The sequence below is a fragment of the Patiria miniata genome, unplaced genomic scaffold (assembly GCF_015706575.1).
Source record: "Patiria miniata isolate m_02_andy unplaced genomic scaffold, ASM1570657v1 HiC_scaffold_1, whole genome shotgun sequence".
In the NCBI taxonomy this organism is placed as follows: Eukaryota; Metazoa; Echinodermata; class Asteroidea; order Valvatida; family Asterinidae; genus Patiria; species Patiria miniata.
The window spans coordinates 10,168,359-10,181,295 of record NW_024037047.1 but is presented as its reverse complement, the minus strand read 5'-3'; the positions used below and the strand labels follow the sequence as shown (position 1 = coordinate 10,181,295).

The window sequence follows — 12,937 nt, the reverse complement described above, 5'->3', positions numbered from 1 at the left end:
GATCCAGGTCAGCAATTTAAGTGCATACAATAACTGTTGAAAATGCAAGCATTATGAGTATAATATTGATAAATATCGACGAAACATAAACTAACCCATTTTAAATGCTGTTATCTGATGAAGCGAGTCATAGTTTAAATTAACATAAATTAAACAATAACAACCAAAAAGGCGAAATATGATTTAGCCATCAAATTGTAAGTTTACAGAGTCCGTCCAAGTAAAATGTAGTGTCCAACAGGGTTTTATTCTTCAAAACATTCACTTCCTTATTACAATCGACTGTGATATGTGTCAAACAGCATCTGACCGTCCCACAGGAATCAAAGGGGTCTTGTTCTCCACCAGGAATTAATTGTCTTTGTTGATGATCTTGTTTTCTATTTGTTCTCGAAGCGTACCCTAATCCAGGAAACAGATTCAGTGTGTTTACAATAGCGTAATACAAATGTCAGGTGCATTAATACACCACCAACACTTCCAACTGGCCTATTGCCGTTTGCTAGTTAGCCACACCCCTTATACAACCCTATGGAATTTTTGTACACTTAATGTTGTTAGTCTCGGATTTTGTACTTTCTGCATCTGTTATTGGACAATATTTTAAAAGCCACGTAAATTTATTTTAAGGAGATTCTACCACGACAGGTCAAGTAAAAACCATCAATAGTGAGGCACTGGATGTGTTGATGACTTCACTTTCATGCCTTGGTCAGGCGCGGTTCTACGGGGGGGGGGGGGGGGGGGGGGGGGGGGGGGGGGGGGGGGGGGGGGGGCTGTAGCCCCCCAAAATAAATTCCGTAAAAAAAAAAATTGCATTAGCCAAAAGAAGGATTGTGATGTACATGTGAACGGTCTCCCCCTAAAGAAGAAATAGCCGTGACAAGGGTGCATTAGTTAATATAGTGTGAATGATTTTAGGATTTTATTGAAAATATGGCATGAGCCCCCCCCCCCCCCCCCCCCCCCCCCCCCCCCCAATTGATTTTCGGAGGCCTTAGTGTCTGGAAAAAATAACCGGTCAACATTTCAGCACGCCTCCCTGAAAAAATTCTGGATCCACCGTGCTAGCCCCCCAAAAATATTGGTTCTAGAACCGCGCCTGGCCTTGGTACCTTCATTAACAGTGAATAATGGTAATGCTCAGAAAGGAATCAAGGCAAGCCTAAATAATGCAAGAGGTGCAGTCAGCAGACTTTGCCCCATCTGACAGTTCACGCCGAAGAGTCTCATGACCAGGCGCTTTTACAATAATGTAAACTCAGTGCTTTGTGGTGCTCATAGTGTTCAGAAGTACATGTAGTAAAAATTGAAGTCTGTAAAAGTTGCCTACATAAGATCTGCCCCAAGATAAGCAATGAGAGCCTGTACAGAATGGAACGCTGCACCAGCATCTCCCTTGTCATTAGGACTGGTGACAGCCTCCTGTTGCAGTATCTGTTCTAGCTCCATCGGTTGCATCTCTTTGGCTTTCTGCTAGAGTCTTGCCTGCTGAGGATGAGAACCAGTCTTTCAAAGCCAAAAATCACAAGAAGATAGCTAACCCCTGGGAGTAGGCATCAGGTTTAGCTGCAGTCATTAATCCTCATCAGAATGCAGTTGCAGGCCGCGGTATTCTACAGTGTTAACCGAGAAATTTCATTATTCCGCTGGGGAATTTTTGGTAACAGTTCACGCAGAGATTTTGTGTTAAGCCTTAAACAGACTAAAAAACCTGGTGCAAGCTAGGAAGCAAACAGTTGTTATAAACATTTGAAATACTTCTATTGTAAGGCAGCTTTACTTAGCCAATTTTTTTTCCTGTTACATGTATAAGGGCTAAACTAGGTTTAGAGGGTTGACAGCGAAACCAAAAACTGTGATTAAGAACAAGCAAGAACAAAAACAAGAATAGTTTCAAATGTCAATGATGTTGATTTTTAAAATGAAAAACAATTTCAAATTCACGAAGCTTTAAGTTGTATAAACAGCTCACTGTACATGTAGTTTGCAAACTGATGAACAGGTGGTAATAGTGGGGAATGTCATGCAGACAATCTAAACAGAAACTACCAAGGTTTCAATTTTGATTTAGGGTTCTTTCAACAGGTAGCCTTACCCAGGTATCCATACACTTTTCAATAGGGCATCAAGTTTTTAAATTGAAAACCTTAACCCTTATTTATTATTCACATCTGGATACAAGAAGCATATTGGATATGTCCAATGGGATCGGTCTCAATCAAATGGTATTGTATAATTTTTGCTTATTTATTTCGACCTGAAATTAATTCTTTTAGAAAAAAATGGGGTATACTCATCCCTCTTGGAAACCAATACCTGCTAATCCTCCATCCTATGTCTGGTTATGAGTCCTGATTTCTCCATGGATTCTCTTAACCTTTTTGAGCAGCCTCATTCATGTCGGTTGATGTATCCAAAATGACATGCTTAACACCTGCAAGAGTAACCATGGGATACAAAACCACCACACAATATCTACATGTAATATGTTCATAATGAATGGGCGATTAGGTGATGAAGTGAGAAGAGAGGAGGGGAAGTGACTAAGCTGTAGCAGTAAAAACTTAACTTCTTACACTTGAGGCCCGAAGCAACTCAAAAAAAAATCAGAGTATTGAATACAAAAACTGTGGAAGTATTTTTTCCAGTTAAACTGATTAATGAATGGAGGGGCAGCCGTTTACCTGACTCAGATCAACAAACCACTGACTTGCTCAACCGAATATTCCATCCAAATATGATTGTATCTCATTACCACACTTCTGGATCCTTCTGTACAAGTCTACCATATTAAGCAGCTCATAAGAAAATTAGTTGAGTACTAACAGAATTTGTTCAAATAGAGAACTTTACTGCCATTCACTGACACACTGCACAATTTAAAACCTGGCAGTAAGCAAGACACAGACGTGACATTTATTAGATAAAATATTTCATCGTCAAAGCTAACTGCATTGAAATTTTAGCAATGCCTTCACTGAAGTACAAGCATACATAAATTGTATCTTTGTTATTGAGTTGTATTAAATCTACCAGGAAAGTAAGAGAATTCTGCACAAAACAAAATTTATCAGTTGCATCTTAGTTTTTAGCCAATTGGTATGTAATTAATTAAAGTTAAATGAATTAAAGGGGCAATACTCACATTACGCATTTAACCTGACATACATAGAAGTGTGATGGGATGTCAATAATTGTAGCAGGAGACAAGGGGCAATCAATGACCTCTTCCCGATAATGATAGTTTTGTTTTGCAAAACAGCTTGTGCGAATGACCTTGTTGCATCTGTTTGAGTAGTAGTGGTTGGTTGCCATCTTGGTATCCAGTAACTGAAATGACAAGAATGAAAACAGTTTCAATAAGAAAATGTAGTAGAGATGCCTTTGTACCAGCAGGTAGCAAAGGGAGGTGGATGAAGGGGGAGAATGGTAGAGAGAGAGGGGGTGTAGGTGGGTGGGAGGAGCTGGGGTGGCAAGGTGTGGGTGGGTGAAAAAGGTGGGAGGTACGTGGATTTGCAGGGGGTGGAGTGCAGATACAGGTGGGTGTTGGGGGGGGGGGGAGGTTGTCAACAGGAACCACTCCTTCCCATACACCCCCCCCCAAAAAAAAAAAAAAAATTAAACCAAAACAATCATCAGCCCCAAGTCTTTCCCTTACTGGGAACTTTGCGTGGATATTTTATGGACTGCTTTGATACTAAAAAAAAACATTTTAACCTTAAAAATTGTGCAAACATCAGAAAAACAAGCCATCCAAAGTTGTTGCCTCGACGTGCCCTGTCTTGCTGCATCAACCCCACGCCTCATAAATAGACTGGTGAAAAAAATCCTGTCTATCATTTAGCACATCTCCTGCATAATCTCAAAAAAAGTTACCAGACATAACATCTAGGCTCCAATCCCTTTACCCTATGATAAAACTGCTGGCTACATCGCCACCTCGTACCATCACTTCACAAGGGCAATGACAAAAGAATTTTGTATCACAGCCCTTTTCCACCAACATCACAATTACAGACAATAAAATGTAACCAGAATTAAATGTCAAAACACGCACCTTAGCATATTCGTGGAAGCATGTCTATATATCTGTTTCTCCCATACCCTTCCCTCATATGTTAAGCATCCTTGCATCTAACAGGGTCTGTACAACTTTCTCCGACAGACAACCTGTAAACATAACAATAAGCACGATGTTCATTTTAGAGGATCATTCACTGGTACTATACAACCAACCATGCACTCTTGTGGATAAAACAAATTACACACTCTCTTTGCGACATTCGTGTATAGAAAGCATATTCAAGGTTCAAGATTCATTATGGCATATTTATTATGGAAAAAAATGTAAATTTTCTTTGTAAGAAATTGTCTCTGTACATGCTTCATAATGACTTTGTGTAAAACCATCTGATTTTCAACTGCCAGTTAGTCATTAGTTTGCGGCACATGATGTACTGCTTCAGTAGAACATTGCTCAACTAGGAATGAGGTATAGTAGCATGATGCAATTTCCTGGAGGTTCAAGGGTCGATTTTCTGTGAGGCAGTATGATTCCTGCCTCCATTTTTTTTCAGTTCAAAGCTTTACCTTTGTCATTTTCATCACAATACCTGCTATGATACGAATTATATACCGGTAGTGAATATTGAAATCAAGACACTTAGATACAAAGGACTTAATGTTATTTTTTTCAGTGACTAGTTTAAATATGCCGAGGGAGGCTTTCTTGGTACCAGTAAATAATTTCAAGCAAATTTTATGTAAAAAACAAATGTCGCATATTTGTCTCAATCCAATCCATGCAACTCTCTATATCAAATGGTTGTCGAGATGCACTTCGACTGTCTGTTGTTTACAGACATGGATCAGCTTCACTAACTAAACAATTCTTTGATGAATTTTATAGCCTTCTTGAACTAACAGCGCTTGCCTCGGACAACTTGCTAATAACCGGTGGCTTTAATATCCACATGGGCAACCCTCATTGCAAGGGGGCCAAAACAATGATTGATCTTTTGTTTTCGGCCGGTCTGAAACAACACGTTCATGACTCGACTCACAGAGCTGGACATGTATTAGATCTGTATATCACCTGTGATTCCCTTGATACTGTATCAAATGTTCATGTCGTGCATGACCTTCCGCCAGATCACTCTGCTGTACCGGGTGATGTCTTCATCTCTCGCCCCCTCATGCTGTAAATGAGATGGCTGAGTCTTTCAACAGTACCCTCTGTCATCTTTTGGACAAATACACCCCCCTCAAGACCCGTGACATCTCATAACGTCCGAAAGCCCCGTGGTATACGGCCTCTGTTTATGCATCAAAAAGGGAAAAGAGGAGGCTTATGGAGGCGGCTTAAGTATCATTGCGCAATCTGGACAAAGCAAAGACGGAATACCACTGTGTACAAATCTCTGCTTGTGATTCATGCCAGGTTTTTAAACTTGTTAATCAGCTGTCTATGTTTAAAGCCTTTGAGAGCTTTGCCTAATCACAATTCCAAAACAGCATAAGCCACTCGTGTCAGCGAGTTTTCAGCCAATACTTACCTGAAGTGCTACCGTCAATCACGTCAGTTGTTAATAGGTCACTGCAATCTGGTGAGTTCCCAGCTAAGTTGAAAGAAGCACTTGTCTCACCTCTGCTGAAAAGAAAAATCTGGATGTTGAGGAGTTGAACAACTTTCGACCTGTGTCAATTTCATCTCCCATTTGTCAGAAAAAATTTGTACAAACCCTATGAGATTGGACAGAAAAATTCTAAGTGTTTTTTAAGAAAATGCTTGTATTTTCTCACTGCTCAAATTGACTTTGATGACATGAAATTGCTATCTGGGGGCTTATTAGTCAATACAGAGGAAAATTAGTGAACTTCATATATGGAAATCTTTCCAAAATTGCTGACTTGATCTGTACTTCTCTTAAGTACTTAACTTGAAGATCTTGCAGAGAATCAATTTTACTTACAAAGCCGCCGTAAATTGAGACTATCGGCAGCGACTGTTTTTTTTTGCCGACCGCGGTTCACAACAGCAGCACGTACACGTTCGTCTGCGCGATGTTGCAATTGTTCTTGTTTAAACGATCACTGAAGTTATTTCTTTCCATGTTTTTTCAAACCAACGTGCGCATGCACTGCTGACAGTAATTATTGATTAGCCTTGGACTGTTTCTGACTTGTGTCTGATTGCAGAACTGGACAATCAACTGTTGTAGCGGCCGGCCACGATCTTTACAACTGCTTCATAAGTCAATAGGGGGATGAGCTATCTTGTGCGAGAGTAGACTTGGGTACGAGTTAACTGGGGTACGAGTTAACTTTGGTACGAGTTAACTTAGGTGCCACTTTACCGGGGTACGAGTTAACAACTTGGGCATGTTGGGGTACTAGACCCGTGAACGTGGCTTGTAAACTACGCCACGCTCTTGTACATGTTCGAACCAAGCAAAATCGTCCTTTTGTGACAAAGACTGAACATTGCCTTACCGTGTGATAAGTATTCACATATCAAGCTTTCTTGAACATGTTGAAATCTGCTTTTACGCCAAATCTGGCATTTAAACGAAATTCGAGGAAAAATCTGGCAAGATCTTGACGTCCTGCAACCTCCTCCTGATGCATGTGATTTACCACTTGATAAAAAATGCTGCGGATAATGTGGTATCGCACTGATGCTCCGGGCACTCCTGATGTCCGGATCATAAGTGCGATTCCAAATTATTAGCTGCGTTTATCACATGGTCTCATTATTGGCCAATCAGACGCCGCCTATCATATGCGCCATATGAAGCAGACGGGTAGCTCGGAGGGCTCCGATATTTTTGAACGCAAATGACCCTGGGTACTCATCCAGGGTCATTTGTCAGGGTCACTTGTCAGCTTAAAATCTAATTTCTACATGTTCGTATGGGTCGTCATTGATGGCAAATTTTGTCGAAATGACACATCCTGAACATGCAGCCAGTCAAATTTAGATTTCTAAGTGAGTACTCAACATCCATACGAAATTATGTATGGCGGATCGATTTTCCCTGGGTTCGAAAATACAAAACAGCGTGGCGTTGTATACAACGCCATGTTCATGGGTCTAGTTGGGTACGAGTTTACCTGGGTACGAGATGACCCAAATTCAAGTGGAAATGGGGCGAAGTACCGACCCCGTTCCCCGTTATAGCCTATGCCACTTCCAAATTAAAAAATCAACACAAAAAAATCAACTCAGGCCTACTGATTTCTTTAAAATTTGATTAGGCTATAGGCCTAGGCCAGCCCTACTTCTGGCTGGCATGTGAATTGTGATTGTGACTGTGAGTTCTGATGAATAAAGACTGATCCAGATAGGCCTAACACTGTAACAGGTTAAGTTTGAGTCACTCGCATTCGCAAACAAAATGCAGCAGTTCTAGTTCGACTTACTTTCTTCCTCCACACACAACGCTAGGACAAAGATCTCTCACCAAACATGGGGTAAAAAACAATTTTTCTACTCCATGTCCATACTCTCACTCAGTCACGAACAAAGGCATAGCGCCGGTCATTATTATTGCCGGTACCTTTCATGCCTTTTGTATGTTTTTCATCGCATCACTTGCACAGGTACAAAGGTCACAGCTAAGCATTATTGGCCCCCATGATGCATCTGTTTGACTTACGCGCAACTGCTATTCTTGAATCATGATTGGTTGTTGGGTTGAGCGCAACCACTTTTATTGACGAATAAGGAGGGCGCTTCAATGACATGAATAGCGCTTCATACCTGGTTCACTCAGCCCTCGCTGTCGCCGCAAGTTACAAAGCGGCCCAAGAAATGTGGAAGTTCCACCCTGTCCACTGCTCCAGTTGGTCCTGCTACTAGTGGACGTTCCACCCTGTCTACTGCTCCAGTTGGTCCTGCTACTAGTGGACGTTCCACCCTGTCCACTGCTCCAGATGGCGCTGCTACTAGTGGACATTCCACCCTGTCTACTGCTCCAGTTAGTTGTGCTACTAGTGGACATTCCACCCTGTCTACTGCTCCAGTTAGTTGTGCTACTAGTGGACGTTCCACCCTGTCCACTGCTCCAGATGGCGCTGCTACTAGTGGACGTTCCACCCTGTCTACTGCTCCAGTTAGTTGTGCTACTAGTGGACGTTCCACTCTGTCTACTGCTCCAGTTAGTTGTCCAGTTAGTTGTGCTACTAGTGGACGTTCCACCCTGTCTACTGCTCCAGTTAGTTGTGCTACTAGTGGACGTTCCACCCTGTCCACTGCTCCAGATGGCGCTGCTACTAGTGGACATTCCACCCTGTCTACTGCTCCAGTTAGTTGTGCTACTAGTGGACATTCCACCCTGTCTACTGCTCCAGTTAGTTGTGCTACTAGTGGACGTTCCACCCTGTCCACTGCTCCAGATGGGGCTGCTACTAGTGGACATGCCACCCTGTCTACTGCTCCAGTTAGTTGTGCTACTAGTGGACGTTCCACCCTGTCCACTGCTCCAGATGGCGCTGCTACTAGTGGACGTTCCACCCTGTCCACTGCTCCAGATGGCGCTGCTACTAGTGGACGTTCCACCCTGTCTACTGCTCCAGTTAGTTGTGCTACTAGTGGACGTTCCACCCTGTCTACTGCTCCAGTTAGTTGTGCTACTAGTGGACGTTCCACCCTGTCCACTGCTCCAGATGGCGCTGCTACTAGTGCTCACGGACCCAGTCATGCCAGTAGGGTATTCCGTTAAGTCGAGCCTAGCCCCACTAGTGTGGCCGTGGTATGCTGCGCTGAACCCCCGCGGCCACACTAGTGGGGCTAGCCCCATAAATGTGGCCTATTTACTGGACTGCCTCCGTAAACATAGGCCACACATCCACATGTACAAAAACATGTCGCACTTTGCCAAATTTTGATTTTTACATTTAGGCTTAGTTTGTAAGTTTCTTTACTTTAGAAGCATACTCACCCTCTTTATACTATTATAGGCTAATCAGAAAGTGCTGCCTTTTTCAGATGGCTAATCTTTGTGAAATTTCATGTTGAAATTTTGATACGCAAACGTAAGACCCGTGAACGTGGCTATATACATAGCCACGCTTCAGTCTATAGTAAAAACACTCTATTGTTATCTGTGGTTACTAAAATGGAGTGACCATTTTAGCCGAATTTCGGCTACATTTGACAGAATATTTTCATACAACGCCACGTTCACGCGTGTCTACGCAAACGTGTGAAAATGAATCTGGAAATTTCAAGAAAAATAGCATTTGAAAAAGGCAGCACTTTCTGATTAGCCTATAAAGAGGTAGACCCGTGAACGTGGTTTGTAAACTACGCCACGCTGTTGTGTATTTCAGAACCTGGCGAAATTGTCCCTCTGACTCCCTCCATTACACACACTGGACGTTATTTTGCAAATGTAATAAGTACTCACATATGAAGCTGTCTTGAAATCTGTTTGTACATCAAAACTTGCATTTGACGAAATTCGAGGAAAATTCTGGCCCCGGTTTATGAAGTCCTGCTAGCTGCCATTTTCTCCCAAGTGACGCATGCGCATTGCGTTTTATTGTACCGTCCTTCGTATAATTCGACGGCTGTTTACTGTCGCAGCTAAAAGAGACATCGTTTTAGACAAGTTTCAAGTCCTTTCCTCTCTCACCGCACGCGGGTGCACATGCGCCCACGTGCGTGTGCGCGCGCACACGTACACGAGATGAGCCAAGCAGCCAATCGGGTGCGGGTTTTTTTTTTCGGGGTTGCGACATGAAACAGCCGTCAATCTGTCCAAGCGACTCGTCCGATCCGGGGTCATTTGTCAGGGTCACTTGTCGGGTTAAAATGAAATTTCTACACATTCGTATGGGTCTTTACTGATGGGCGAAATTTCGTCGAAATTACACAGCCTAAACAATCGGACGGGCAAATTTAGATTTCTAGGTGAGTACTCAACACCCATACGGAATTATGTATGTCGGATCGATTTCGCTAGGTTTTAAAATACACAACAACGTGGCGTTGTATACAACGCCACGTTCACAGGTCTAATAAAGAGGGTGAGTATGCTTCTAAAGCAAAAAAAACTTACAAACTAAGCCTAAATGTAAAAATCAAAATTTGGCAAAGTGCAATACGTTTTTGTACCATGTATGTGGATGTGTGGCCTATATTTCGGAGGCAGTCAATAGGCCACATTTATGGGGCTATAGTGGGGCTAAGTCGAGCCTAGCCCACAATGAAAATTAAACATGTGTGCTGCAAAAATGGATCCTCTTCTTTGCCAACCTTTGTACTGCTTGAGCCACCCGTGTCTGACTAACGTCTCCTGTTGTTACGATCCGACAGATATTTCGAAATCTTGTCTTTGAATGATCGAGAAAATGAGAATGATCATGTTGTATCCCGCGAACAGTGGCCATTTTTTCCCGGGTAGCGCTAACACACATGACACAGCGCGCCCTCAATAGGTACTCCAGTTTAACTTACACTGCTATTCTTGAATCATGATTGGTTGTTTGGTTGCGCGCAACCACTTTTATTGACGAATAAAGAGGGTGCTTCAAAGACATGGATGGCCCCTCATACAAACGATGTCACCGTGCACGGACAACCGGCCATATCCCTCCGATCTTCCGTTCGTTTCACTGATTTTCTTTTCGAAAATAGGCAACTATTTTGAGCTGCGGGTACGAGTTGACTCGGGTACAAGTCAACTCGGGTACGACTTGACTCGGGTACGACTTGACTCGGGTACGACCTAACTCGGGTACGACTTGACTTGGGTGTCAATTTTGGGGTACGAGTTGACTTGGGTACGAGTTAACTTGGGTACGAGTTGACCCATTTCCGTCATTTTTACCTCGTCTGTGTGGCCAGTGCGTACGGCCCTATAAATGTTTTACTGTTTTTACGCATCAAACATTGTGTTGTGGGCCATTTGCGCAGCATTTGCATGTAGTTGAGTGGTCGGGCACAACCCGATCACTCTCTCTCTGGAATTGTTCTCATAAATCTTCTTTGTTTGGGTCTTTTTTTCTTCTTTTTTTTTTCCGGACAATAATTCTCCGCGGATTTTCTCCTAAACGGTATATGATATGAACTTGTAACTTTCAATATATATCGACCCTCATCCCAAGTGGTGCATATTACTCTGACATCACGATGACGTAATCGGGTGTCAAATTATAAGCGATCTTTGGTCAAAATATGACAATTTTCCGTCAATTATAACTCATGAACAAAATGACCGATCACGTTCATATTTTGTGATCTGATGGACAATACCTTGATAAACATTTTTGATTTAAAGTCAAAGTCGCTTGACCTTTCCTTCCGGGGCTACCGGAAGGTCAAAGTTAGGTGAATTCAAAATGAAGAAGTTAGCTTGAAATCAAAACAAGGCAAAATTTCTTCCGAATGGTTTATGGTATGATCATAAGACATAGTGTGAACTTGTACCATGGTACGAAAATGTTATAAATTTTGTTACGTTATCATGACGTCATCAAGTATCAAATTACAAGCGAATTAAGGGCAAATTTTGACAAAATAGTTTGCGCTATATCTTTTGAACCAAATAGAGTATCGTGTTCATTTTTCAAGATGTTGTAGACTATGCCGTGAGAAACATTTCGTGTACCCACACATAAAACCGCTTGACCTTCACTTCCGGTGTTACCGGAAGTGCAATAAAAATGTCATATAACTCAAAAGTGGGAGCTTTTTACTACACACATAGTATATAAATTATGAAAGTGTTCAGTGAGGAATGTTAGACGCAAAAAAAACAGTGTGATGACGTCATCATTCGAAAGGGCGCCACCTAGCGGCACATAAAATAGTGTTTGCTTTTTTTAATTTGAAAATGATAGGCTCAAATTTTACCAAATCGCCCGTTGATATTCTTTGATTAAACACAGATACTTTGGCAAGGCTCCAAATTCATGACGTCATCGGAACAGAAGTTACTTCTATGAGAATTTGAAAACGATAATATTTTAAATTTAATTCTATCATTTGATTCATATTATATATCTTCGTAGCCCAAATAACGATACCCCTTACAATGTTCACGTTTTGCTTCCAAATACTGTGACGTCATCAAACCGGACGTCAGGTGTTACGAATACATACAATTATATTTTCCATAATTCCTTACGATATTTAGCTTCACAATGAACATTTATCCACTGCGAACTAAATCGGTATCCACTTCCCCGCGTTTTTGAATAATGACATCATCAAGCCAGAAATAACTTGTATGAGTACAGAGAATGTTTACTAAAATTAATCACACCGTTAAAGATGCATTTTTTGAAACAACATAATTGATTGAACTGGAAAGGATTTACTTCTTGATTCTTTGTTCTTACATAAACATATTCATAACTCAACTCGGCAGTGTTTAATGAACAGATTGCCTGCCCAACCACTCTGCGTTTGTAACAACAAACGCGAACCTCTAGTTTACTGATTGTTTTAATCAACTGAACTGCAAGATTATTCAAGCACTTATTTCATGTATTTGTTTAGGCCCTAATTGTAATTGCTGTGTGATTGGATTGTTTCCTTAGACAGCTAGCTCAGAGACATTCCTCCATGATCACATAGTACAGCCAGGGTCCTGTTTTATTAAGGGAATAAATGTGTACTCCGGAGGTTTTTATCACTCTGTTTAAGACCACTTAGAGTCTGGGTGCTGAAAATTACCCAAGCCGGAGGCGAGGGTAATTATCAGCACCCAGACTCTAAGTGGTCTTATTATATTATACTAGGTATTTATGAATGGGAATAAATATGTGCTCAGTCGGTATTTATCACTCTGTTTAAGACCACTTAGAGTCTGGGTGCTGATAATTACCCTCGCCTCCGGCTCGGGTAATTATCAGCACCCAGACTCTAAGTGGTCTTAAACAGAGTGATAAAAACCTCCAGAGCACACATTTATTCCCTTAATAA

At 41.7% G+C, this 12,937-nt stretch overlaps 1 protein-coding gene across 2 annotated transcripts; it reads right to left on the bottom strand.

The window, feature by feature from the left end:
- Positions 1-1,044: 1,044 nt before the first annotated feature.
- Positions 1,045-8,775, bottom strand: LOC119722887 (uncharacterized protein DDB_G0271670-like). Of its 2 annotated transcripts, none has more exons than XM_038193288.1 (7): positions 7,766-8,775; positions 5,559-5,653; positions 5,099-5,318; positions 4,061-4,173; positions 3,149-3,333; positions 2,320-2,437; positions 1,045-1,616 (listed from the first exon to the last, which is right to left on the bottom strand). In XM_038193288.1, exons 1-2 carry the CDS (start codon positions 8,703-8,705, stop codon positions 5,622-5,624), a joined length of 972 nt encoding a protein of 323 aa, XP_038049216.1. In that variant the 5' UTR covers positions 8,706-8,775; the 3' UTR covers positions 1,045-1,616; positions 2,320-2,437; positions 3,149-3,333; positions 4,061-4,173; positions 5,099-5,318; positions 5,559-5,621. The 2 variants fall into 2 exon arrangements, with proteins under 2 accessions (XP_038049216.1, XP_038049223.1); XM_038193295.1 differs by having other exon boundaries at positions 5,559-5,650.
- Positions 8,776-12,937: the final 4,162 nt, after the last annotated feature.